This window comes from Geotrypetes seraphini, chromosome 2 (assembly GCF_902459505.1).
Source record: "Geotrypetes seraphini chromosome 2, aGeoSer1.1, whole genome shotgun sequence".
In the NCBI taxonomy this organism is placed as follows: Eukaryota; Metazoa; Chordata; class Amphibia; order Gymnophiona; family Dermophiidae; genus Geotrypetes; species Geotrypetes seraphini.
In genome coordinates this window covers 17315417-17342811 of record NC_047085.1, presented here as the reverse complement: position 1 = coordinate 17342811, position 27395 = coordinate 17315417, and the positions used below count along the sequence as shown (strand labels likewise).

General features: G+C 44.5%; 1 protein-coding gene across 5 annotated transcripts in view; it reads left to right on the top strand.

Annotated features, from left to right (window-relative positions):
* The window catches only part of ADGRB1 (adhesion G protein-coupled receptor B1), a 525063-nt gene that overhangs the window by 438805 nt on the left and 58863 nt on the right, over window positions 1-27395 (top strand). For 3 of the 5 annotated variants that reach the window (XM_033935214.1, XM_033935213.1, XM_033935212.1), the window contains exons 24-25: window positions 4595-4714; window positions 22216-22387. In XM_033935214.1, the coding sequence (XP_033791105.1) occupies window positions 4595-4714; window positions 22216-22387 (292 nt within the window). The remainder of the gene's footprint in view (window positions 1-4594; window positions 4715-22215; window positions 22388-27395) is intronic. The other 2 variants (XM_033935216.1, XM_033935215.1) reach the window with 1 other exon arrangement.

Here is a 27395-nt window from a genome sequence, read left to right as displayed (position 1 = left end):
TACCGACATCGAGGCCTTCCCTCTACGAGTCCCGCCTTTGTGGAAAAAGGAAGTTGAAACAAGCGGGACTCGCAGAGGGTAGGCCCCGACATCAGAAGCTTGTGTCGATCGCTGCTGCTGAGTTGCCGAAGAGAGCCGCGGAGCAGGGGATGTGGCCGGAAGCAGGTAGAAGGGAGAGGGAGATAGGAAGGCTGTAGATCTCCGGAGCATGACACCGACCCCGGCCAGGATGATTTCTTTTTCAGGCGTGCATCTTACAAGTCCGGCGTCGTGGCGGGAAATAGCCATGCTGAGCAGTGAGCTCAGCACTACACAGATGAAAGCCTTGCTTGCTGATTGGTCCAGCGGCACGGCCGCCGGACCAATCAGCAAGCAAGGCTTTCATCTGTGTACGTGCTGAGCTCACTGCTCAGCATGGCTATTTCCCGCCGCGACGCCGGACTTGTAAGTTGCATGCCTGCGTGACACACTACCGGAGCCACAACAAAGGTGGAAAAGAGCCGCATGCGGCTCTGGAGCCGCGGGTTGCCAACCCCCGCGGTAGACGGAGGGACCACACGGAGTCACCCACCGTACCACCCGATTCGGGTAAGCGCAGGTATCGGTGGGTGGCTTATTTGCGGGGGGGGTGCCTTATTTTACAATTTTTTCTAAAAAGGGGGGGCTGTCTTATTTGATGGCCCTGCCTTATCATCGGGGAAACACGGTAGCAAGCAATGATTGCTCAGATGGCTGATTTCCCATGGCAAGTTTCAACGTGCTGATGGATACGTTTCCTTGGAATCGCCAGACACTGAAAATCATAAATAGATAATTAAAAGAAAGTGGAGAAAAGCAGACCAGACTCACAAAGCGTCCACTGGAGCCCGAATCATCATGGTTCTGTGAAAAAAAACGCCACCTAACGTGCAAATGAACGTTCAGTCTTGGTGATTTTGCTTTTCAAACTAGTGGTTTTTTTCTAAATAGGAGTCCACAACAAAAAAAAAAACTATTTGATTCTGATGGCTACTCATGTAAACAGCTTTAAGCAGTTTCCATGGCAATGTTGTCAAACCTCATCTGAAGAGTGCGCCAATGGATTACAAGTAACTTGGTTGGCAAGTGTTTTGCAAGACAAGCAAAACGTTTGATTAAATTTTAACTTGATATACAAGCAAAGTCTTGCAATACGAGTGCATATAGCGTACACGCGTCATATCAACCACTGAGCCGATGGTTCTTCTCTCTCTGACGCTGCGGGAGTGTAGTGACTGTTCGAAACGAGCGAGGTCTTGCAATACGAGTACATACAGTATTTTGTATTAATGTTTTTGGGTTGTGGAAGGGGTTTCCATTACTTCCTATGGGGAAATTCGCTTTGGATTACAAGCATGCTTCTGGAACGAATTATGCTCACAAACCAAGCTTTTACTGTGACGGAGACTACCATTCTGGGTTTCAAGCGAAAGTTGGATGCACATCTCCTTGCAAATCACATTGAGGGATATGGGTAATCAGGGTCTCCATCTGGGAGCATCTGGCTTGGCCTCCGCGTGTGCGGGTCGCCGTAATAGTTGGACTTAAAGTCTGATCCGGTGAAGGCATTTCTAGTACAGTATTGGGGTTCAAGAAGGGATTGGGCAACTTTCTGAAGAAAAGGGGATAGAAGAGTACGGATAGAGGACTACTACACAGGTCCAGGACCTGATGGGCCTCCGCGTGTGCAGACTGCTGGGCATGATGGACCTCTGGTCTGACCCAGCGGAGGCACTGCTTATGTGCTTAAGCAAAACCTCTCAATTCAGTCTTTGTTGCTTTGGAGTAATCTTTTTCCAATTGGAACACTCTTCTATATTTCACTCCCGACAGGGCTACTCCTGCTTCGATACTTAGCTAAGCTACGTCAGGGCAAAAACATGTATTTCTTCATTCCACATCGTGCCACTCTCATCTGAAAATGTGGAGGTTTTTTTTTACAGACCCATTGATGATTCGGGTTTCAGTGGACGCTTTGTGAGTCTGGGAGCCACGTTATTGAAGGCTGCGTTTCTCTACTTTGTTTTTATAATTTATTTATGGGTTTTCAGCGTTTGGTATCGGTGGCGTAACTAGGGTGAGAGGCTCCCCCCCCCCCCCGATCCGCTCCTTCCCCGCCCCCTCCGGCCATGCATACGCACCCCTTAACATTCGCGGCGTGAGCAGCCACCCCCAACCTGCCGCTCGGGCCAGCGTCGGCTCTTCCTCTGATGTCACTTCCTGGGTACGGGTCCAGGAAGTGATGTCAGAGGAAGAGCCGACGCTGGCACGAGCGGCAGATTTGGGTTGCTGCTTGCACTGTGAACATTAAAGAGGTGCAGAGAAGGGAAGGTACACGTACATGCGGTAGGGGGGTTGCAGGGAAGGAACGGGGGGGTAGGGCAGAGAGGAGGACGGGTGTTGGCACCCCCATCAAAATGGCACCCGGGGCGGACCACCCCCTTTACTGTGCCACTGTTTGGTGTGTATGGTGATTGCAATAATGCTTATATAGCAGCACGTTTAAACTCGTATTGGTGTTGTATTGATAACAGCTGCCTCCGTGCAATTTAGTGAGTCCACAGTGTACATTTTGCTTTACCTTGGAGCATAAAGGACCTGAGTGAGTTGCTATTCTGTTTGTCGAGACAGACCACCTTACTGAGCCTCGGCACACCTTCTTCTGGCTTGTCCGATAGAAATTGGGTCATAACTCTCAGGGAAGCAGCGACTGCTACTCACCAGGCACCTATGGCTTTTGACCATACGGCCGTAGCTGCTTTTTGGTAACTGAACAGAAGGCTAGTGGGAGGCAGGGATGCACGGGCTCTGCGTGCAGTTAGAAGGAATGCCAAGATTGTACCAAAACCATAACAGCTGGTAGAAAGGAGCCGGCAGCGTCTTGCTCTTGGAAGTTAAAAATGTCACCTCGGATGGAGAGGAGAGCGTGCTGTCAAGGAGACTGGTGACAGGGCGACAACGGCAGGTGGACTGATGGAGAGTGAAAAAAAAAAAAAAAATAGCAAAATATTCTGATCTACCTCCTTATAAACGGGCCACTACAGAAATTGTCTGTCTGCTGTTTTCAGTATAAGGTGAGTTCTGTGTGCTGGTAGAATAGACCCAATCAAAACTTGGACAATAATATCAGCAGATTTGCTGTGGAATATTGCCTTCATGTTTCTGATGACTGCTCAGGTGTACATAGAAACAATAACATACTCTCCTCGGTTGATAGATTACACATATACGCTGGGTTTTGCTAAGCAGTATCGGAGCATTTTGCCATGGGCTGGCGAGATAAATGCAACAACGCTCAGTGAGCGTCGGAGCATTTACCTCACTGGCCCACGGTGAAATGCTCTTATGTAGGGTTACCAGATTTTCCATGAGTAAAATCCGGCCACATGGCCCCGTGCCCTCAGCACTGCCCCCCTCCACCCAGCCCTGCCCTGTTCTGTCTAAGCCACGCCCTGTTCCGTCCCAGCCCCGCCCCTCCAACCCTCCTCTTCTTGAGCTCAGAGGGCCTCCAAGCATACGCGGGTATGACGCGATGATGTCACATGCATGTAGGCATGTGATGTCACCGCATCTCATCCGCGCGCAAATGCTCTCCAGACACGGCCCCGAGCTCAAAGCTTTTCAGAACCCAGGCAAAGTGCCGGGTTTTTGGAAAGCCGTCCGGACGCCTGAGTAGTCCTCTAAAAAGAGGACATGTCCGGGTGAATCCGGACTGTCTGGTAGCTCTACTCTTACGCTTCTTAGCAAAAGGAGCTCATAATTTGTGCAGCCCGGACGTGCCCCTGGCACACCTCTTTTCTTAGTGTGTAGCTCTGAACATGCCATGGACTGTGGATTTCAAAGCGTAAATTGTGAAAACAAACCCATACACCGTTTCTATCCCATGTACTGTCAAATGTATCTTTATTGTAAACCGCTTCGAACTTCACGGTATAGCGGTATAGAAGAAATAAATGATTATTATTATTATTACATGTTCGGCAATGGTGTCAAATGTTTAACTGTTTTTGATGCAGACAAACAGAAAGGCAAGAGAGGTGTCTTTTCAACCGATGATCGAGTCTTTATTGAAAACAAGTGGTCCCGAGCAGGATCCCAGTTTCGGCGCGTAAGAAACGCCGTCTTCAGGAGACATTTAGCCGGTAGTCACTGAGTACAAGACGCTCTTTGGTGCGCAAAAGGCAAGCTTTCTGTTTCTCTCCTAAGCTTTGCATTGCGCCGAGCGTTGCCGTTTGCGCACCAAAGAGCGTCTTGTACTCAGTGACTACCGGCTAAGTGTCCCCTGAGGACGGCGTTTGTTACGCACCGAAACTGGGGTCCTGCTCGGGACCACTTGTTTCCAATAAAGACTCGATCATTGGTCGAAAAGACACCTCCCTTGCCTTTCTGTTTGTCTGCCTCTATCCCAAGGCGAGGCGTTCTTCAGTTTGCCCGTCTTAACTGTTTTGGATAATCAGGCTCAAAAAGTCAAAAGATGAGCATTTCATTCTGTTCTTGCACTGGTTAATGTTGTTTTTCTTTTTTCTGTTTCACGAAGCCGTTTCTCTCTTTTCTTTTCTTTTTTTTTTTATTTCAGTATATTTAATTTTAATTGCAGTCAGATGACACTGCCTCTATACGGCATGACGCTCAAATGTTCCAAGTGTGGAGTAGTTTCTTCGGCAGAAGTATCAGCCACAGCCACCAGTAACGCCATGTTAGTTTTTTTCAATTTCAAACTTCATTTTTTTTCCTATCTTTGCTTTCCAATCGATTTTCTTCTTCCTTTTTATTTATTTATTTTTTTTTTTTGCGTGCTTTCCCATAGTTTTTGATGGTTCTTTCTTTTCTTCTTTTTATTTGTTAAATTGCGTTGTTGCCAAGGTAATCCCATGCTGCCATGGAGATGCGATGAAATGCATTTTTGGTTTTCAGACGTTCCGGGAAAGTTCTGTTCTCTTCAATCCCTGGCTCTCCCCAGGGATAGGAATGAAAGGAGATAAACGAGACTGGATCAGGACTTCATGTTGACATGGACTTACTTTGGCAACTATGGGATTGATTCGAGCCTTGGTGGAGGTCATGTGTGTTTTCCTCTTAAAGGAAAGATCGAAGAGGCTGACATGGTTGGCCAACTAGGCATGTTTGGATGCATCCTTCCCCTTTGGCACATGGTCCCGGCTAATGTTTGAATCAGGCTCATTGTAATTGTTATATTTCTTGTGATTTGTTCCCCTTTAAGCGCAGCCATGCCAAGTTAGAAGTACAGTATCCTAACTTCTGCTAACATGGGCAGGGAGGGGCTGGGACAGATCGGGGCGATGAAATTCTGAAATTACACCGTACTCTTTGAAACCTCAGTGATCTCGAGGGACAGTTCTTTTAACTTGCTTGGTTGGACGAGGTGTAGAGGGTCTTAGTGACAAATTGCTGTTTGTGATCAATCAAGTCATAAAATGGTTTGCAGTCTCGCTTGGCATTGCAGAGCGATAAACCCATCTGCTTACTTAGGGTTACCAGATTTTACGCATGTAAAATCCAGACCCCCCCCATCCCCACCCCGTTACACCCACACCATGCCCCAGCCTTACCCCCTAGCCCCACCCCCTCAGGGCTGCCCGTCTCGGTCGGATGCCCCTCCTGGCGCGATTTGCTTTTCAAAAGCCGTCCAGACACCCGGACATGCCCTCTAAAAAGAGGACATGTCTGGTTAAATCCAGATGTCTGGTAACCCTATGCTTATTGTATTGTCCAGCATCGTTTGGAGGTCGAGAACCATGTCTGTACAAATCACATGATATACTGGAATCTGGAATTTTATTAAACGTCAACAAATGTTGTTTTCCTTGTACAGGTTGTTGATCCTTAAATCGATCTGGGAGTTACTGCTTGTGTATAATGATGGTTTTCATGGTTATTTTGATATGATAACCGTCTACTTTAAGGTGCTTTTCTGCTTCACTGAGATCACCACATAGCTTGGAAAGAGGCAAGCTACGAAGGGCCACTGAAAAGTTCTCAACCCAATCAAGAACAGAATGATATGGAGCCATGAAACTTACATGTTATTCCGCACTGTTCGCTTCATTTCATATCACTGAAACAAAAAGGGTCAAGAAAAGTGTGGAATAACTTGTAAGTTTCATAGCCCCATATCATTCTCTTCTTGGTTGTGCTGAGAACTTTTCTCCTCATATGTTGGTGCTGATGTTGTCCCGTTGACGTTCCCATTGGATTTCTAGTTTCTGTCCTTAAAAAAAAATTTGTATTACAGTTTCGAAGAGGCCGTAGAACAGGTCTGATTGGCACTTCATCCTCTCACGCGCCAGTGAAAGTTTGAAAGAAGATCAGAGAGGTTTATTTAGCCTAGTTTCCAGCCAACTCTAAACCATCATGCCTCCCCCTCAACCCCCCCTGCCTCCCTGACCCTTGCAGACCTTACTTTTAAAGCCCTGGTGGTCTAGTGAAGAAGCGGGGTGGGACCGTTCTGCCCATGTTCCTGCCCCTTGAGAGCCGCGAGTTTCCATTGCAGGCTTTTGAGACCACGGGAACTCGCAAGACTGCAATGGGAATTTGCAGCAGGCATTTTTGATCATGGCTCTCACGGGGCAGGAGCATAGGAAGATTACTGCTGCCTCACTTCACCGCTAGACCACCAGGTCTTTAAAGGTAAGATCTGTATGGGTCAGGAAGGCAGGGTGGTTTAGAGTTTGGCGGGACAGGACAAGGGAAGGATCTCTCCTATCCCGGCTCACTTCTAGACCACCAGTGCTTCAGACAGGCCACAGGAGACCTGTAACAGGGCTGGGTGGGGGTTGAATGGTGAGTGCAGACCAGAGGACTTGAATATAAACCAAGATCCCCATTTTTAGGTCATTTTAAATCTTGCTTTACATACGGTAGGTACCCCAATGCCATACGCTAAACCCCAATTCTCTGAAGGATTCTTGGTACTAAGATTCTCTTATTCTATTGTGTGATTTATATTCCACTTTATTTTACTTCTCTGGAATAGAATGGGTGTCTTGGCATTGAGCGCACCTTTGTAAAAAGACCTATTAATAAGGGAGATGCTCTCTCATATGTCCCAGGTCATAAATTAATCTATTTTGGAGAATACTAGCATAAGTTGGCATTGGTACACCTTATCATAGCTAACAACAGTTATGCCAAGTCAATGGCAGTTGTAACTCTCTGTGTCTTAAATGTGCCCTGAAGTGTGCCTATCTTAGACAATTCAATCCAGCCGATAATCATCCAGCAGTGAATGGTGTTTTTTATCCACTGCAGAAGTAATTATGAGGAATCTGGACTTAGGTGATTTGAGTGTTGGGTTGAAAATAGGCAGTAGAACCATCAGCAATCTGAGATACACAGATGATGCTACCCTGCTGGCAGAGAGTGAGAAGGACCTCAAGAAGCTGATCCTGAAGCTGAAAGAAGAAAGCGAGAAGATGGGACTTTAGCTGAACATCAAGAAAACCAAAATCATGACTACCGCCAACAAGAAAGTCCACATAAAGATCAGCAATGAAGAAGTAGAAGTGGTTGATGGCTTTGTTTTCCTTGGGTCTCTCATTGATCACAGTGGCGGTTCAGCAGCAGAGATCAAGCATCAATTAGCACTGGGGCGTGAAGCCATGGTGAGCATGGACCAAATATGGAAGTGCAAGGATGTCTCAGTCACCATCAAACAAAGACTGATCATTGCCATTGTTATCCCAATCGCAACATATGGCTGCGAGACACGGACACTCATGAAAGCAGATAGAAGAAAAATTGATGCCTTCGAGCTGTGGCGCTGGGGTAGACATCTATGAATCCCATGGTCAGCTAGGATCGCCAACAAAGATGTTCTTGATCATATAAACCCAGAGTTGTGTCTGGAAGGCAAGATTACCAGACGGAAATTGATCTATTTTGAACATGTGATAAGGGCAAATTCACTAAGAAAGGAGGTGCTACTCGAAATGGTCAGTGGTGAAAGGAAACCAAAGGCCTTTTGGCTAGATACAAACAAGAATGACACGGGAATGAACATCAAGCAATTGAAAGAAGCTGTGGAAAACAGGGAAGCATGGCGAGGATTGGTCTACAGAGCATCCAAGGGTCAGATGCAACTGAAGGGATTGTAGTAGAAGTAGTAGTAGAAGTAGTAGCTTGTGCTAAACTGAAAATTCAGTGCCAGGCACTGTGTGGAATTCAGCATTGAATTTCTGGGTTTTTAAAAAGTTAGTGAACGACCGCTTAAATTTATATTTAGACTTAATTGGCCATTGGTTATCACATAAAGATAAGATAGCTATTTATGCCATCTTATCTACGTGCTAAACCTGGCCAATTAGGTTGACTATCAAGACCTACATTTATTTGCCCATTAAAGGTGTGTGTGTGTGTGGGAAGGAGGGGGGGGGCGTAATTCTCAAGAAGTAAAACTGATTTTTATTCTGCTTATCTTAGAACTAAGCAGTGGATTTTCCCCAAATCCATCTTAATAATGGCTTATGAACTTTTATTTTAGGAAATTAGCCAAACCTTTTTTAAACCTTGCTAAGCTAATCATTTTCACCACATTCTCTGGCAAAAAAAAATTACAGAGTTTAATTACAGGTTAGGTGAAAAAATATTTTCTCTGGTCTGTTTTAAATGTACTACTTAGTAGCTTCATCTCATGCCCCTTAATCCTACTATTTTTGGAAAGAGTAAACAAGTGATTCACAGTTACCTGTTCCACTTCACTCAGTACTTTGTAGACCTCTATCATATCTCCCCTGAACCGTCTCTTCTCAAAACAAAGAGCTTGAGTTGCTTTAGCCTTTGCTCATAGGGAAGTCGACTCATCCCCTTTATCATTTTGGTTGCCCTTCTCTCTACCTTTTCTAATTCCACTATGTCTTTTTTGAGATACAGTGGCCAGAATTCCACCCAATGTTAGAACTGCAGTCACACCATGGAGTAATACAAAGGCTTTATAACATCCTCATCTTTGATTTCCATTCCTTTCCTGATAATTCCTAACATTCTCTTTGCTTTCTTTGCCGCTGTTGTACACTGAGCTAAGGGTTTCAACGTATCGTCTACGATGACACCTAGATCCTTTCCTGTGCGGCAACTCCTAGGAGGGGCAAAGTCGGGGCAGGGGGGATTCACAAAAGATGTGCGCAGTGTTGCACAATAGTGGGAGTTCCACACCCAACCTGTGCATCAGGATTTACACCAATTTTCAGCTAGCATGGGTCCTCACACCCAATGAAGAGCAACAAATTCTATTAGCACCTCATTTTGGTGCTATACCCATCTTCTCTCTGATCTTCTTTCAAACTTTCACTGGGGAGTGAGAGGATGAAGTGCCAACCAGGCCTGTTCTATTGCCTCTTCAAAACAGTAACACTAGTTTTTCTAAGGACAGAAACTAGAAATCCAATGGGAAAGGCAATTTGACATCAACACCAACATACGAGGAGCCACTGAAAAGTTCGCCATTTACTAAACCTGGCCTACACTGGATCCAATTATGCTAACATTCTGTAAAGGAAAGTAGGCATTCCTGGCATGGAGTTGCCCAGTGATTACTACACTAGCCTGAGAACCTGTGGAACAAGGTTCAATTCCCACTACAGCTCCTTGTGATTCTGGACAAGTCCACTTAAACCTCCATTGTCCCAGGTACAAAATATTCTATTGCCTTGAAGATTTTGAGCTTGAAGACGCTTTCATTTAATTTAATTTAATTCTTATATACCGCTAATAACCGTGAGGTTTCTAAGCGGTTTACAAAAATGAATGCATTAAAAGATACAATAAATAAAAATAAATAAATAAGATAGGTACTTGGAAATTCCCTAACTGTCCCAAAGGCTCACAATCTAACTAAAGTACCTGAAGAGACAATTTATGAAAAATAAAGATAAAATATAAAGACAGAGATAGAGATAGAAATGAATATTCCACCACTAGCAGGGAAAAATTACGCTGCGGAATAGCACTTAGTTGCTTTTCAATGAAGGCTCTTGACAAAGTGTTCAAAGGCAAGGAAATAACACTCCAAACGAAGATCAGCCTTGTACACGCACTCATTTTCTCAGTGATCAATTACGGATGCGAGAGCCGGACACTACGGAAAGAAGACAGAAAGAAGATCAACTCATTTGAGCTTTGATGCTGAAGAAGGATTTTATGCATGCCGTGGACTGCCAGAAGAACTAACCAAATCGATTTTGGAAGAGATCAAACAGGCTATGTCACTCGAAGCCCAAAAAGATGAAGACAAAGATCATTGGAGACAAAGATCATTGGAGAAGGACATCATGTTTGGGAAGATCAAAGGAACCAGGCAAAGAGGGCAACCTGCAATCAGATGGCTGGACACGTTGAAAACAACCATGGGGATGATGCTGGAGGACCTTTCCGGACTAGTACAAAACCGATTTCTTTTTAGATCTGCAATTCATCAAGTCGCTAGGACTCGAACATGAGTCGATGACACCTAACACAAATATAATATGTAAACCACTTTAATTGCAATCATAGAAAGGCAGTATATCAAATCCCATTCCTTTACCACATCCCCTCCAGATGTCTAATTGTAGGTCCTCCCCTCCCCCGGTCCCCATTATAGAACTGCCCTTTATGTGCACTTTTTCTACAATTACCCTCCTTGTGTTCCGACTATAGCTTGTCCGGCTGACTCAACGTCATCCTTCCGTTTTGCTTGTTGTACCCTGTTCTCCGTTATGTTAATTGTATCCTTGGGATTTTGTTTTCCATTTAATTTCATTAACGTCATGTTTCTTGCTGGTGGTGACCTGGGGGAGATGTCCAGTATTAAGCAGCTGCCATAGTGAGGGATGAAAGCCTGTGCTACAAGGACAGTTTCGTGAGGGATTCTAATTGAAGAATAGGTGCAGAGCTCTGCCCTGGGGCAAGTTTAGAGAAAAGCTGCAAAGCCTTTGAAAATTAATCAAAGGCTGCCAATGATCTGTGTTTGTAAGAGAGATTTGAACAAATACATGTATATTTAAGAATGCAGTCCACACTGACAAAGGTTTTTCACCAGCTCAAGGCTTGCCAATCCGAGATAGATCACAATACCAGCTCTGGTTATCAGAGGCTGAAGCTTTTCACTCATTCAGTTTTCTCTACTGTTCTCCCAGGGAAGCTCAGAATGGTTTACATGAATTTATTCAGGTACTCAAGCATTTTTCCCTGTCTGTCCTGGTGGGCTCACAATCTATCTAATGTACCTGGGCCAATGAGGGGATTAAGTGATTTGCCTAGAGTCACAAGGAGCAGCATGGGTTTGAACTCACAACCTCAGGGTGCTGAGCTGATGCCAACGCAAGCAGCGGGTGGAAGATGCTGCTCGTGCCGGTGAACATTTTGAGGTATACGGGAGGCGAGGGACACTCAAGCGGTAGGAAAGAGGGGAGCGCCCAAGAGGCAGGGAAGGGGGAGGGGCACACGGCATGGCAATGCCGGGTTTTACCATCCCAGGTACCAGCCTCCCTTACTACACCACTGAGTACAGCAGACTGTGAGCCTGAGAAACTGGGTTCAAATCCCAGTGCAGCTCCTTGTGACTCTGGTAAGTTACTTTACCCTCCATTGCCACAGGTAAAGACCTAGATTGTGACTCCACTAGGGCGAGAGAAAGTACCGGCATATACAGTAGGCCCTGATTCTATAAAGTCTGCCTAAGGTTAGGCACCGATATTGGCATGAATTCTTAAAAAACTTAGGCAGCACTTAGTCTTCGAACATTTAGGCACCGTATTTATGCCAGGGTTTTCTTCACCTAAAGTTAAGCGTCGATATTGGAGCCTAACAGCACCTAATTCACGCCCATGATCTGCCCCCCTAACCACGCCCACTTTTAGTGTAGGCGCTTTGGACTAGGCACCTACTTTTTATAGAATTGTTGTTTTTATTTTCAAGAAGTGCTTAACTTTCAATGAAGTCCAACTAAAACCAGTTGTAAGGTGTTGAGTGCCCATACCGTAGGGTTACCAGCTAAATAAAATCCAGACCCATAGCCCTGCCCAGCCCCGCCCCATTACACCCATATCATGCCCCAGCCCCGCCCCTTCAACCTGTTCGCAATAGCAGGCAGGGCATATGCGGTTGCCCTACCGATGCGGTCCCAAAGAAGATGTTTTTCAAAACCCGGACAAAGTTCCGGGTTTTGAAAAGCTGTCTGGAGGCCTGAACATGCCCTCTAAAAAGAGAACATATCTGGGTAAATCCAGACATCTGGTAACCCTACCATACCACAGCTAATAGGCACGTGAGATCCCTCAGAGAGAGAAAGAGATAATGGTTACTGCGGATGGGCAGACTAGATGGGACATTTGGCCTTTATCTGCCATCATGTTACTCTGTTTCTATACACTATCATTGATCACCTAAAAATATTTTATAAGTCTCAAAATATGTTCAATTCATAAATATGACTTATACAAAGTGAACATTCAGACCCACAACTTTATCCCAGTGAACAAAGATCACGGAGTAGCTGTGCAGAGAGACCACCATAATGTTCACAGTCTCACCCACCAGAACCAGTACAGAGCATTCAATAAACCAAATCTGTGTAGAAAAAAACTGTAATGACTTATCTTGGTTTATGGTGGGAAACAATCAACAGCTGCTCCGGGCACCTCCTTAAAGTTACAACAACATGCAAACAGATTCACCGACCCCCCAACCCGGGTTTCACTGGTTGGCTTCTTCAGAAGGGGTACGGAACGGGAACTCCATCTTGCAAACAGAAAACACTACATCACAATACAGGTGTAAAGATCCTTAGCCTATAGGAAGAGGAGATGCAAATGTTAAGAGCCTTAGCCAATAGGGAGAGGAGGAGATAGCGGATGCTGCGGATGGGCCATTTGGCCTTTATCTGCAATCATGCTATTATGTTAATAAATCTAAATAAATAATAATAATATTGGCACTGATTATGCCTATTGATCAATTAGATTAGGCCCCTAACTATAGGTGGATTTGATCAAATCAAGGCCTGCATGGTGGCGTAGAAAGGGTAGGAGGTGCCAGGGGCGATGGTGCCCCCTGCCCTCTTCTCCAGCCCCCTCTCCTTCCCTGTCCCCTGCCACACGCACCTCCCTGTACCTCTTTGTCTCTTCGCTGATGCAAGCAGCATCTCCAATTTGCTGCCCACGCCGGCCTTGGCTCTCCCTCTGACATCACTTTCTAGCCCTGCAACCAGGAAGTGACTTCAGAGGAAGAGCCGAGGCTAGTGCAAGCAGCAAGTTGGTGAGAGAGGCTGAAGTACAAGCTGAGTAGGGTGAGAGGGAAAGAGAGAGGCTGCTACACAGGCTGTGATGGGGGAAGAAAGAGGTCCGCTCACTTTGGGTTCAGGCCTACCCAAAATTGACTGACTAAATTGGCCACTGATCCATGCTAAGCTAAAATTCAGCAAAGTGCTTTCTGTGCAGGATGCCCTCTACAGAATTCTGTCTTAATGTGTATCTTTTTGGCGCCTAACTACTGCAACCTGGAAGGACCAGTCAGAAAGGATGCTGCACAAGCCGCTCTTCCCTGATTGGCCAACATCTTTTTTTTTTTTTCTCTCTCTCTCTCTCTCTATTTCATTCAACATCAAACGGTTGGGTCAGAGTAAAAAGTGAACCTATCCTCAATTGGTGTATTCCTTTTTGTTATCAGATGCAGCAGCATATGTGAAGGTCAATTTTCAGTGATGGACCTTTACAAATCAGGTCTCTGAAAACTACTCCCCCCTCCTTGCACCGAGAGGACAATTCAATGCATGGACACCTCCGTTTAAGTGCCCGAATGCTGCACAGTCAAGGCTTATTCTAGAAAGGCATCTGAGGGCCCAGATTCTATTATAGCAGTGGTCTCCAGTGTGTGGCCAAAAGGCCACATGTGACACCTGAAGTCCTTCATTGTGGCCCTCAAAATGTTGACTAAAACATTCTTCAAATCCTGTAAATGAGTGAAATTTCAATCTTGCCCACTTGATCGAATAACTGCAAACAATCTCTTGAGTGTGTTACTCAGGTGTCTCATTTATGGAATATGTTACTGCTGACAATCCAAAATATATAGTTTTTAAAATATATCCTTGAAGTTTGCAGTTCGACTTACTCACACCCCCAAGGTCTTGCCTGTCCCAGAGATATCAAAAAACAGGATACAAAAAAAAAAAAAAAAAAGCAGGAAGAGAGCATGATTGATTTTGTAACTTGGACCTTTAGGCCCTGGAATATGTGTTCAGAGGCGTTTGACTTCCAGATAGAATGATAATTCAGGCTACTCGCCAGTCATCCCAAGGCATTATTGAAGCCAGCCATTTTTTATTGTCACAAGTAAATCATTGATTTTTCTGCCCACTCTGGTGGCTTATTAGGAAGGACCTTAGTTTGATTTCCAACTCAGGTTTTCTGTGATTCTGTAGTCAGTGTTCAGAGTCTCTGGGTAATACAATAATGGCATTTGAGAATAAATGTATAAAGAACGTCCACATGCTCAACATCATTTTAAGTAGAGTGATCCTTTCAATGGTATACAATATTCTAAATGAGATGTTGTCAGAGTCTTATACAGGGGCATCATCTCCTCTTACCTACTGGCCATTCCTCTTGCTATTAGAAAATTATGCCCATGGGGAAGGGGCAATTTTATAGAGTCACTTTTATACATATATGCCAATGCACACATGTAATGGCTAATGCACTAACCGGAGAATGTGAAGAACTGAGTTCAGTTCCCAGTGTAGCTCCTTATGATTCTCGGCAAGTCACTTCACCATCCATCGCCCCAAGTACAAAGTTTGTGAGCACACAAGGGACAGAGAAAGTGCCTGCTTATAATAAATCTAACAGAAGAAGCAGAGAAGTAGAAAAGATTAGGAATCTAGGCTCAGTCTTTATTCACAGAAAAACTTGGAAGGTGTCCCAGAAAGACTTAACGGAGCTGTGTTTTAGTACACAAGCCTTCTTCAGGAGTAGGAAGAGCCTTCTAGGGAAACATACGAGGGTGAGATCCAGTGAAGTGTTCAAAGTACAAGCTTTAGTGACAAAGAATGATGAACCGATTGGATTGACATTAAACATCATCGGCCATTTTGATGCCCAGTCTCCCAAGGTCCTCTTGCCGTTTTTCACAATCCTCTTTGAACAACTTTGTGTCATCAGCAAATATAATTATCCCATCTCTAGATCATTGATAAATGTGTCAAAAAGCACAGACCTCTGGGGAACCCTACTATTTACACTTCTCTAAGTTTCCAAGTTTTATTAAAAATTTGATAAAACACTTGTATAATATCTAAGCGATTTACATTTTAAAAAAATGATACAAAAAAAGAGGACGTATAGGGCTCCTTTTACCAAGGCGCGCTAAAATGCCACGCACGCTAGCCGCTACCGCCTCCTTTTAAGCAGGTGGTAATTTTTTGGCTAGCGTGCACTAATCTTGTGCGTGCGCTAAAAACGCTAGCACACCTTAGTAAAAGAAGCCTGACAATACTGTTGTTAATACTAACTTACAAGAGACACAAGGAAAAAGGGAGAAAACTACAATTTTAAAAGCAAAGAAACATTCAAGGCAAACACACTAAAAGAAGGAGGGGTCTGGTATTTTGAAGAGTCTATCACTGTTAATGGATAATATCAATTTAAGGGTTCAATCATTTCAGAACTTAATTCTGAAAGGCGTCATCAATTAGAAAACTTTTAAGAATACTTTTAAATTTATCTAATTGTTTTTCTTCTCGTAAAAAAGATGGAAGACAATTCCAAATTTGTGGGGCTGCTATAGAGAAAATCTCCGCTCTTCTTGTATTTATGATTTTCAAAGATGGGATTGTCAAAAGATTTTGTTCTGCCTATCTAAGTGTTCTTGATGGAGCATAAGGCAACAGCAGTCTGTCAAGAAAAATAGGTTGTTTTGAATGCTGAATTTTAAATGTCAGAAGCGTTAGTTTAAAAGTTATCCTATGTGGAATCGGCAGCCAGTGGGCATTTTTTTAAGAGGAGCGTAACGTAATCAAACTTTTTTGAGTTAGTAATGATTTTTATTCCTGTGTTTTGAATGATCTGTAAGCATCGTCTTTCTTTTTGGGGCAAGTTACTGTATAGGGAATTACAGTAGTCTAGTTTTGAGATGACTATGTGATGATTGTATGTTCATATAAATACTTTGACAAATCACTGTGGGCTCCTTTTACGAAGCCGCGGTACCGGTTTCACGCGCATAATAGCGCGCGCTAAACTTCCGGCCGCGCTAGCCGCTACCGCCTCCTCTTGAGCAGGCAGTAGTTTTTCGGCTAGCGCAGGGCTTAGCGCTCGATTAAAAGTCGCGCGCGTTAAAGCCGCGGCTTTGTAAAAGGAGCCCTGTGTCTTCATAAATAACATGTCACTTGTATACCGCAAACCATATGGATCCTTGCGGTTTACAATAAGCAAGAGGAGCTGAACAGCAAGTGATAATTAAACAAATCAAAAATTGCCAATTATAAAAATTTATCATATAGATAAGCCTTGAACAGATTTCTAAAATTTGCATAAGGAGTGAAAATGGAAAATTATCAGCAAAAAACAGAATCAAAAGTTTCTTAAAATTATCCCTGGGTTTACATAATTGTAACTGACTTGTCAATGAGTTCCAAAATTTCACCCCTACTATTGAAAACAGAGAATTTCCGACCCTGGTCTGTATCACATTTCTCTCTTTCATCCATGACCATCTCATATCCTGTGCAGATCTTAATTCCCTTCGTGGACAATACAACTCTAGAAAATCTCAAAAACATCCATGGTCTGTATGATATAAAACCTGATGTACAATTGAGAGCACTTGATATTGAGAGGACTCTCTGTTCTGCAGACTCATCCATTTATGCCAGCCATGGATCTGGCACACCAATGCCATTTTACGCTAGAATTTGATAAGAGCAGCTACGCATGAAAGTGTTTTACCTGTGCAAATATGGCGCCTAATTCTTTGCCCCCCTGTTACAGAATTGCTTTTTAAGTAGAGAATGACACAATGGACAAATTTTTCCCCGTCCCTGAGGGAATTCATTTTCCCGCCCATCCCGGTGAGTTCTTTTCCTGTCCCTGCCCCATTCCTGCAAGCTCCATCATCATCTGCACAAGCCTCAAACCCTTTAAAATAATACGTAGCAACATTCTAGAGCTCAGATTGTGATGTCATAATGCCTCATTCCACCAATGCCGAAGCTCCGTCCTCATCCGCACAAGCCTCAAACACTTTAAAATCCTAAGTAGCAACATTCTAGAGCTCAGATTGTGATGTCATAATGCCTCATTCCACCAATGCCGAAGCTCCGTCCTCATCCGCAGAAGCTTCAAACACTTTAAAATCCTAAGTAGCAAAATTCTAGAGCTCAGATTGTGATGTCATAATGCCTCATTCCACCAATGCCGAAGCTCCGTCCTCATCCGCACAAGCTTCAAACACTTTAAAATCCTAAGTAGCAACATTCTAGAGCTCAGATTGTGATGTCATAATGCCTCATTCCACCAATGCCTAAGCTCCGTCCTCATCCGCACAAGCTTCAAACACTTTAAAATCCTAAGTAGCAACATTCTAGAGCTCAGATTGTGATGTCATAATGCCTCATTCCACCAATGCCAAAGCTCCGTCCTCATCCGCACAAGCTTCAAACACTTTAAAATCCTAAGTAGCAACATTCTAGAGCTCAGATTGTGATGTCATAATGCCTCATTCCACCAATGCCGAAGCTCCGTCCTCATCCGCACAAGCTTCAAACACTTTAAAATCCTAAGTAGCAACATTCTAGAGCTCAGATTGTGATGTCATAATGCCTCATTCCACCAATGCCTAAGCTCCGTCCTCAACCGCACAAGCTTCAAACACTTTAAAATCCTAAGTAGCAACATTCTAGAGCTCAGATTGTGATGTCATAATGCCTCATTCCACCAATGCCTAAGCTCCGTCCTCATCCGCACAAGCTTCAAACACTTTAAAATCCTAAGTAGCAACATTCTAGAGCTCAGATTGTGATGTCATAATGCCTCATTCCACCAATGCCGAAGCTCCGTCCTCATCCGCACAAGCTTCAAACACTTTAAAATCCTAAGTAGCAACATTCTAGAGCTCAGATTGTGATGTCATAATGCCTCATTCCACCAATGCCTAAGCTCCGTCCTCATCCGCACAAGCTTCAAACACGTTAAAATCCTAAGTAGCAACATTCTAGAGCTCAGATTGTGATGTCATAATGCCTCATTCCACCAATGCCTAAGCTCCGTCCTCAACCGCACAAGCTTCAAACACTTTAAAATCCTAAGTAGCAACATTCTAGAGCTCAGATTGTGATGTCATAATGCCTCATTCCACCAATGCCTAAGCTCCGTCCTCATCCGCACAAGCCTCAAACACTTTAAAATCCTAAGTAGCAACATTCTAGAGCTCAGATTGTGATGTCATAATGCCTCATTCCACCAATGCCGAAGCTCCGTCCTCATCCGCACAAGCCTCAAACACTTTAAAATCCTAAGTAGCAACATTCTAGAGCTCAGATTGTGATGTCATAATGCCTCATTCCACCAATGCCTAAGCTCCGTCCTCATCCGCACAAGCTTCAAACACTTTAAAATCCTAAGTAGCAACATTCTAGAGCTCAGATTGTGATGTCATAATGCCTCATTCCACCAATGCCGAAGCTCCGTCCTCATCCGCACAAGCTTCAAACACTTTAAAATCCTAAGTAGCAACATTCTAGAGCTCAGATTGTGATGTCATAATGCCTCATTCCACCAATGCCTAAGCTCCGTCCTCATCCGCACAAGCTTCAAACACGTTAAAATCCTAAGTAGCAACATTCTAGAGCTCAGATTGTGATGTCATAATGCCTCATTCCACCAATGCCGAAGCTCCGTCCTCATCCGCACAAGCCTCAAACACTTTAAAATCCTAAGTAGCAACATTCTAGAGCTCAGATTGTGATGTCATAATGCCTCATTCCACCAATGCCGAAGCTCCGTCCTCATCCGCAGAAGCTTCAAACACTTTAAAATCCTAAGTAGCAACATTCTAGAGCTCAGATTGTGATGTCATAATGCCTCATTCCACCAATGCCTAAGCTCCGTCCTCATCCGCACAAGCTTCAAACACGTTAAAATCCTAAGTAGCAACATTCTAGAGCTCAGATTGTGATGTCATAATGCCTCATTCCACCAATGCCGAAGCTCCGTCCTCATCCGCACAAGCCTCAAACACTTTAAAATCCTAAGTAGCAACATTCTAGAGCTCAGATTGTGATGTCATAATGCCTCATTCCACCAATGCCGAAGCTCCGTCCTCATCCGCAGAAGCTTCAAACACTTTAAAATCCTAAGTAGCAACATTCTAGAGCTCAGATTGTGATGTCATAATGCCTCATTCCACCAATGCCTAAGCTCCGTCCTCATCCGCACAAGCTTCAAACACGTTAAAATCCTAAGTAGCAACATTCTAGAGCTCAGATTGTGATGTCATAATGCCTCATTCCACCAATGCCTAAGCTCCGTCCTCAACCACACAAGCTTCAAACACTTTAAAATCCTAAGTAGCAACATTCTAGAGCTCAGATTGTGATGTCATAATGCCTCATTCCACCAATGCCTAAGCTCCGTCCTCATCCGCACAAGCTTCAAACACTTTAAAATCCTAAGTAGCAACATTCTAGAGCTCAGATTGTGATGTCATAATGCCTCATTCCACCAATGCCGAAGCTCCGTCCTCATCCGCACAAGCTTCAAACACTTTAAAATCCTAAGTAGCAACATTCTAGAGCTCAGATTGTGATGTCATAATGCCTCATTCCACCAATGCCTAAGCTCCGTCCTCATCCGCACAAGCTTCAAACACTTTAAAATCCTAAGTAGCAACATTCTAGAGCTCAGATTGTGATGTCATAATGCCTCATTCCACCAATGCCAAAGCTCCGTCCTCATCCGCACAAGCTTCAAACACTTTAAAATCCTAAGTAGCAACATTCTAGAGCTCAGATTGTGATGTCATAATGCCTCATTCCACCAATGCCGAAGCTCCGTCCTCATCCGCACAAGCTTCAAACACTTTAAAATCCTAAGTAGCAACATTCTAGAGCTCAGATTGTGATGTCATAATGCCTCATTCCACCAATGCCTAAGCTCCGTCCTCAACCGCACAAGCTTCAAACACTTTAAAATCCTAAGTAGCAACATTCTAGAGCTCAGATTGTGATGTCATAATGCCTCATTCCACCAATGCCTAAGCTCCGTCCTCATCCGCACAAGCTTCAAACACGTTAAAATCCTAAGTAGCAACATTCTAGAGCTCAGATTGTGATGTCATAATGCCTCATTCCACCAATGCCTAAGCTCCGTCCTCAACCGCACAAGCTTCAAACACTTTAAAATCCTAAGTAGCAACATTCTAGAGCTCAGATTGTGATGTCATAATGCCTCATTCCACCAATGCCTAAGCTCCGTCCTCATCCGCACAAGCTTCAAACACTTTAAAATCCTAAGTAGCAACATTCTAGAGCTCAGATTGTGATGTCATAATGCCTCATTCCACCAATGCCGAAGCTCCGTCCTCATCCGCAGAAGCTTCAAACACTTTAAAATCCTAAGTAGCAACATTCTAGAGCTCAGATTGTGATGTCATAATGCCTCATTCCACCAATGCCTAAGCTCCGTCCTCATCCGCACAAGCTTCAAACACTTTAAAATCCTAAGTAGCAACATTCTAGAGCTCAGATTGTGATGTCATAATGCCTCATTCCACCAATGCCGAAGCTCCGTCCTCATCCGCACAAGCTTCAAACACTTTAAAATCCTAAGTAGCAACATTCTAGAGCTCAGATTGTGATGTCATAATGCCTCATTCCACCAATGCCTAAGCTCCGTCCTCATCCGCACAAGCTTCAAACACGTTAAAATCCTAAGTAGCAACATTCTAGAGCTCAGATTGTGATGTCATAATGCCTCATTCCACCAATGCCGAAGCTCCGTCCTCATCCGCACAAGCCTCAAACACTTTAAAATCCTAAGTAGCAACATTCTAGAGCTCAGATTGTGATGTCATAATGCCTCATTCCACCAATGCCGAAGCTCCGTCCTCATCCGCAGAAGCTTCAAACACTTTAAAATCCTAAGTAGCAAAATTCTAGAGCTCAGATTGTGATGTCATAATGCCTCATTCCACCAATGCCGAAGCTCCGTCCTCATCCGCACAAGCTTCAAACACTTTAAAATCCTAAGTAGCAACATTCTAGAGCTCAGATTGTGATGTCATAATGCCTCATTCCACCAATGCCGAAGCTCCGTCCTCATCCGCACAAGCTTCAAACACTTTAAAATCCTAAGTAGCAACATTCTAGAGCTCAGATTGTGATGTCATAATGCCTCATTCCACCAATGCCTAAGCTCCGTCCTCATCCGCACAAGCTTCAAACACGTTAAAATCCTAAGTAGCAACATTCTAGAGCTCAGATTGTGATGTCATAATGCCTCATTCCACCAATGCCGAAGCTCCGTCCTCATCCGCACAAGCCTCAAACACTTTAAAATCATAAGTGTCCGAGGCTTGTGCGATTAAGGCAGAGCTTACAGGAATGGGGCAGGGACAGGGACAAAACCCACGGGGACAGGATGGGGAAATTGAGTTCTTGCGGTGACGGGAAAAAATTTGTCCCCATGTCATTCTCTACTAAGTATGCATTGTGCATTCTAGACTATTGCTGTTTTCTGATTTCAGGTCTTTTTACAGTAATACTGGAGATTGAACTTTGACTTTGTGAAATTTATTTTAAGGAAGATGTGCATCGTAAAGACCCCCCCCACCACCACCACCACCACCACCACCTGTGTTAGAAGTTCTGTAACCAAAATTCCTGGTTGCATGCACCAAAAAGATATGAGATAGATGCAACTCAATCAACAGTAGCTTGAAATAGGAAACATCCCTCTTCGGTGCTGTTGTTGAGTCTTTTTGTAGACATTGCTGACGGTTGGTTCCAGTTGCAGCAAGCTGTTTTCTTCCCAGTCAAGTACCTCTTCAACCTCAGGCGCTATTTAATATGTAAACGGATAGAACTGATGTTAATTAAACAGTATCTGCTCTGGGGGCCGTTAAAAATGTGCCGTATTCTCTGATGTGTGAATCAACGTGAGAATTCAGAGAATGGGCTTAGTTGGACATCTTTTTGTGTCTCAACAGGGCATCTCTTTGGAGCTCATGTGTGGTCTTGCCCCTCCTGGCATTGACCTGGATGTCGGCGGTCTTGGCCATCACAGACCACCGCTCGGCTCTTTTCCAGATCCTCTTTGCTGTTTTTGACTCCCTGGAAGGTTTCGTCATCGTCATGGTGCACTGCATCTTGCGACGAGAGGTGAGAGTCCTATGTATTTATTCTAGAAAACTTTAGATCTGGAATGTAGCTTTGCATTGGTTCGCTAAAGGTTGCATGAACCAACGAAGAAATCGGTAGCGAAAGATGGCATTGAATAGAACATGCAGAGAATGACATTATACGAGGGCTAATTGAACAGTAACGAGACTGCCGCTGATTTTCTCTCCAAGGAGACGTGATAAATCTGTGCCGGTTCTTGGGAAGCTCGTACATTGATGTTTCCGAAGCTGCGGTTGGATTCCGTAGTCTTCATTGTTGGGTCACAGTGCAAGGAAGAACTGTGCGCGTTTCGTCATGGCAGACGAGGAAGATCTGTCTGTGAGAGTACGCGGCATGGCTAATTGGTTCATCGCCGTAACATTTCAGGAGTTTCATTACCACTCTTTCCAAGTTTTAACACAAAATTCAATCACACACCTCTGGCGTACTCTCACAGACACGTCTTTCTCATCTGCCATGACGAAACGTACAACGTTCTTCCTCTCTGTGTGACCCAACAATGACGACAGTCCAACTGCAGATTCACAAATGTTGATGTTTGAGCTTCTTAAGAATGTGTCGTAGGAAAAATCTACCCCACGTACAGGATATAGCAACGAAAAAGGAGTGGGGAACGGACATAGCGTCAAACCGTTGTCAGCACAATGAATTTATTAAAACATCATATATTCAAAACATATATATGCGTCATGTACATAAAATACAGGGGCGATACTTTGGCCCTCTTTTACTAAGGTGCGCTAATCAATATAGCGTGCGCTAAATGCTAACGTGTGTTTGTTAGTCTCTGGACGCGTTAGCGTTTAGCGCACGCTAATATGACTAGCACGTGCTAATCGGTTAGCGGGGGTTTGTATTTTGCAGCGTTCCATTAAGCACTGGCATAGCGTTCTTTTCAGCACCGCGTCTGACAGCAGACTTTGAGAGGCTTCCATTTTACACACGCCTGAGGAAGGCGACCCCCAGCCGAAACACGGACCGTGTTGGGGTCCAGTTTCTACATTTATATTTGTATGCTTGCTTTGATTTTATGCCTGCCGTATTTTATGTATATGACACACACAGTGTTTCCCCCGGTTGTTCGCGGTCGGCGGTTCGCGGTCCCGGTCATTCGCGGTATTTTCCGACCACGAACCGCCGACAAGAAGAGGGCAGCGGGAGAGGCAGGAGAGAGCAGCCGGAGCGCTGCAAGTGCAGGAAATCACTCGCGGTACGCTCCGACCGCCTCTTCCTGCATGAAGTCGGGCCTTATCCAATCAGGAGCTGCTTTGACATGCAGCTCTTGATTGGATAAGGCCCGACTTCGTGCAGGAAGAGGCGGTCGGAGCGTATCGCGAATGATTTCCTGCACTCGCGGCACTCCGGCTGCTCTCCTGCTGCTCTCTTCAGGCTTCCCAATGAAAAACCGTATTTGCGGTTTTTTGAGATTCGCGGGGGTTCCTGGAACAGAACCCCTACGAATCAGGGGAGCACTGTATATATGTTTTGAATATATGAAGTTTTAATAAATTCACGGTCCTCACCACGGTTTGACTCTGTGTTTCTTCCCCTCTCCTTTTTCCGTTGCTGAGCTTCTTAAGAACCAGCACCGCATTGCCACGTCTACTTCCTGGAAGGCAAAACAGAGGCAGTCTTGTTGCTTTTCAATCAGCCCTTGAAGAATGGTGTCACTGTAGAATAACAAAACAATCTAATCCTCTTCTAAAAAGAATTATATGTAGGTGCATAAAAACAGATAGTGTAAAACTAGTCAATATTTGGATATTAGATTAACAAAATTAAACCTTCGCATCAGCTGAGAAAATTCTAAATGAAGGGAGAAATGCCTCAGAAATCCTCCTCCACCCTACTGAGACTGGATGGTAGGATATCGTAGGTGTAAACACCTCATTGACATAAAAAAAAGCCTGTTCAAATGAAAAAATATCTGTGTGCTATGTAAATGAATAATAGAACAGACCAAAAATAAGTGTGCTTAATATACGGTCTGTGTCTGTGTATGGCCGTTTGGTGGAGGATGGGCAGGGGAGGGCTTCAATGGCTGGGAGGGGGTAGATGGGCTGGAGTAAGTCTTAAAAGAGATTTTGGCAGTTGAAACCCAAGCACAGTACCGGGTAAAGCTTTGGATTCTTGCCCAGAAATAGCTAAGAAGAAAAAAAAAAAAAAAAAAAATTTAAATTGAATCAGGTTGGGCAGACTGGATGGACCATTCGGGTCTTTATCTGCCGTCATCTACTATGATACTATGTTACATTACATTACATTAGTGACTTTTATTCCGCCCAGAGCCGTACCTAGGGTATGTGACACCCGAGGCCCATCATTTTTTTGACACTCCCGTCCCACCCTAGGTACGCCACCGCTATGTTTCGAAAAAGGCTAAGAAGCCGGCGGGAGCGGCGAAAACGTCCTTTAAGGAACACCCTCCCGATCTGGCTCTGTCCCTCCCCCTTTGTGACACCACCGGACAGCGTTCTCAGCCGATGGTTGACCTTGCCTGAGGAAAGGACGGAATCGTTTGTCTAATCCAAATTTCTGCATCGTGCTTATCCGGTGCAGGTTAAGAAAAATTGTTCAGATGTTTGTAGTGAGCGAGAGGGCAGATAAAGTGGAAGGAAGTGAACAAAGAGCTCCCAAATTATGAATTCTATGAGCCAGTGACAGGAGTTTGCAAGGAATTCTCGCTGATAATGATAACCCACGGTTTTGCAGTAATAGCAGTGTAAAATGCTCAAGCGCTTAGCTTCTGTAATCATCTTATAATGGTTTTATAGATCTAATTCAGACGGGCAATTTCATTATGGAGCTTAAAACATATTTGCACCACCAGAGTCTGCATTTTAACCACTGTCCTAGACAGTGGCTTTGTAAGGGGATGGGGGAGGGGTGGCAGTCCACCCTAGGCACCGTCTTGGTAGAGAGGGTGAGAGGCACCTGGGATAATAATAATAATAATAATAACAGCTTATATACCACAATCCCATTAAGTTCTATGCGGTTTACAAAAGATTAAGCAAAGGTACAAATTGACTGACTTCAAGAGGGGAAGAAGAAAGAGAAGTAATTAGACAATGGTAGTGGCCCTCCGCATCCTCTTCGTCACCGCCCCCCCCCACCCCCACTAACGTGTGTACGTCCCCCTTCCCTTCCTCCGTAGCTCTTTGACACTCCCGTTGTGCGAGGCAACCGCAACCTGCTGCTCGTGCCAGCGACAACTGTTCCTCTGACATCACTTCCTTGACCCGCGCATAGTTGGTGATGCTGCTTGCGCCGGGAGCGTTAATGAGGCATGGGGGAAGGGAAGGGGCGTGCATGCGAGGGGGGCAGGGAAAAAGCAGGTGGGGGGTGGGGGGCGTGGGGGGGACGAAGAGGATGTGAAGGGGCACTATCACCCTGGTTACCTCTCACCCTCGCTAAGCCATTGGTGTTATGTCTGTTCTCATTGCTTCCTTCTGGAACTATATTTGTACATCATAATACAGTGGGGCAAAAAAAGCATCTATATATAGTGAGGGCCGCAATCCAGTCGGATTTTCAGAATTTCCCCAATGACTTTGCATTGAAAGCAGTGCATGCACATAGATCTCATGCATATTCGTTGGGGAAATCCCGAAAACCCGACTGGATTGCGGCCCTCGAGGAGGGACTTTGAGATCCCTGGTGTAATCTGACACAACATTTGTCTAGCTCAGGGGTGGGCAACTCCAGTCCTCGAGGGCCTCAATCCAGTCGGGTTTTCAGGATTTCCCCAATGAATATGCATTGAAAGCAGTGCATGCACATAGATCTCATGCATATTCGTTGGGGAAATCCTGAAATCCCGACCGGAGGGACTTTGAGATCCCATACCTACTAGTGCTGCTAAAAGTAGGGTTACCAGATTTTAAGCTAGTAAAATCCGGACCCCCTAGACCCGCCCAGTTCCATCTATCCCTGCCCCATTAAGCCCTAGCCCTGCTTCCAATCCCGCCCTAGCCCCCACCTCCCCCGGTGCCTGCTCTCATCGAAAAGAACGACATGTCCGGGGAAATCCGGACGTCTAGTAACCCTACCTTGTACAGTCCTTTCATAATGTACTTGTGAAAATTCTGTCAATGACGGTCGTATCCCCCCTTCAGACCTCAACGTTCTCAACGGCCGATAGAGTGTCATTACCTGTGTCAGATTCCAAGCGATGCTTTGATGAATAACCTGAAACACCAGTTCTAATATTTTAAAGGTGATTCAAAATCTTATAGGCAGCCACCTCCATTCGCCCGAAACACACCCCAAGGAACGCCAACTCATAGCTTGTGAATAAGTTCTAGACACTCCAAATTTCAGTTTCACTTTCGGTCTTAGCACCTTCCGCAGTGCTTCATAATTTATTTACGCCTTGATGAAACGCTTATCCAAAAGTACAAAGCGTTGTACAAAGTATTTAAAAATAACTGGGAGACGAACATTTTTTTTAAATTATTGGACATACACAACTAAATAGCTGGGAGATGAACATTTTTAAATTAATTAGACATGCATGAACTAATTATTAGGCATACACGGACTAAACAAACATACTTATGACTTGAAAACAATGGGAAAAGAGGGAAGAACTACAATTTTATAGAAAGAATACATAAAAGGAAAATACAATAGGAAAAGGGAAAAAGTTAAAAATTGGTGGAGTACATACATGTATAAATATCAGTTATCGGCATCTTTAAAAAGCATAAGAACATAAGAAATGCCTCCGCAGGGTCAGACCCGAGGTCCATCGTGCCCAGCAGTCCACTCACGCGGTGGCCCAACAGGTCCAGGACCTGTGCAGTAATCCTCTCTCTGTACCCCTCTATCCCTTTTTCCAGCAGGAAATTGTCCAATCCTTTCCTGAACCCCAGTACCATACTCTGACCTATTACGCTCTCTGGAAGCGCATTGGCTAAGGCTCTTTACATTTGCATCTCCTCTTCCTATTGGCTAAGAGTCTTTACACCTGCATTGTGATGTC